Consider the following 294-nt stretch of genomic DNA (forward strand, 5'->3'; position numbering starts at 1 on the left):
GTAGCCATATCCGCCGTAGCCATAACCGCCATAGCCATACTTCTTTTTGAAGAAGAACGGATTCGGGTCTGCTCGGGCGTCCGGCGTGGCTTGGCTGGGCGACAGGACGGCGGACAAGAGCAGCACGAGAGCCAATGCGAGACCGACCTGTGAGGGAGGGAGAGGGGCAGTGTGAGGGAAAAGTGCAGATTCATGAGTCTTGGCTGGATATTGGTGGTCCAATTGTAAATAATCTACATCGAATATTTAAGAATATTGAAATGTTTAATTCTTGTACATTAAGTTTAATAATAT

At 47.6% G+C, this 294-nt stretch overlaps 1 protein-coding gene across 1 annotated transcript in view; it reads right to left on the minus strand.

The window, feature by feature from the left end:
* LOC119592151 (abscisic acid and environmental stress-inducible protein-like) overlaps positions 1 to 294 on the minus strand; it is an 8676-nt gene that overhangs the window by 7359 nt on the left and 1023 nt on the right. The window contains exon 2 of the mRNA XM_037940973.1: positions 1 to 147. Within this exon, the coding sequence (XP_037796901.1) occupies positions 1 to 147 (147 nt within the window). The remainder of the gene's footprint in view (positions 148 to 294) is intronic.

This window comes from Penaeus monodon, chromosome 29 (genome assembly GCF_015228065.2).
Source record: "Penaeus monodon isolate SGIC_2016 chromosome 29, NSTDA_Pmon_1, whole genome shotgun sequence".
NCBI lineage: Eukaryota > Metazoa > Arthropoda > Malacostraca > Decapoda > Penaeidae > Penaeus > Penaeus monodon.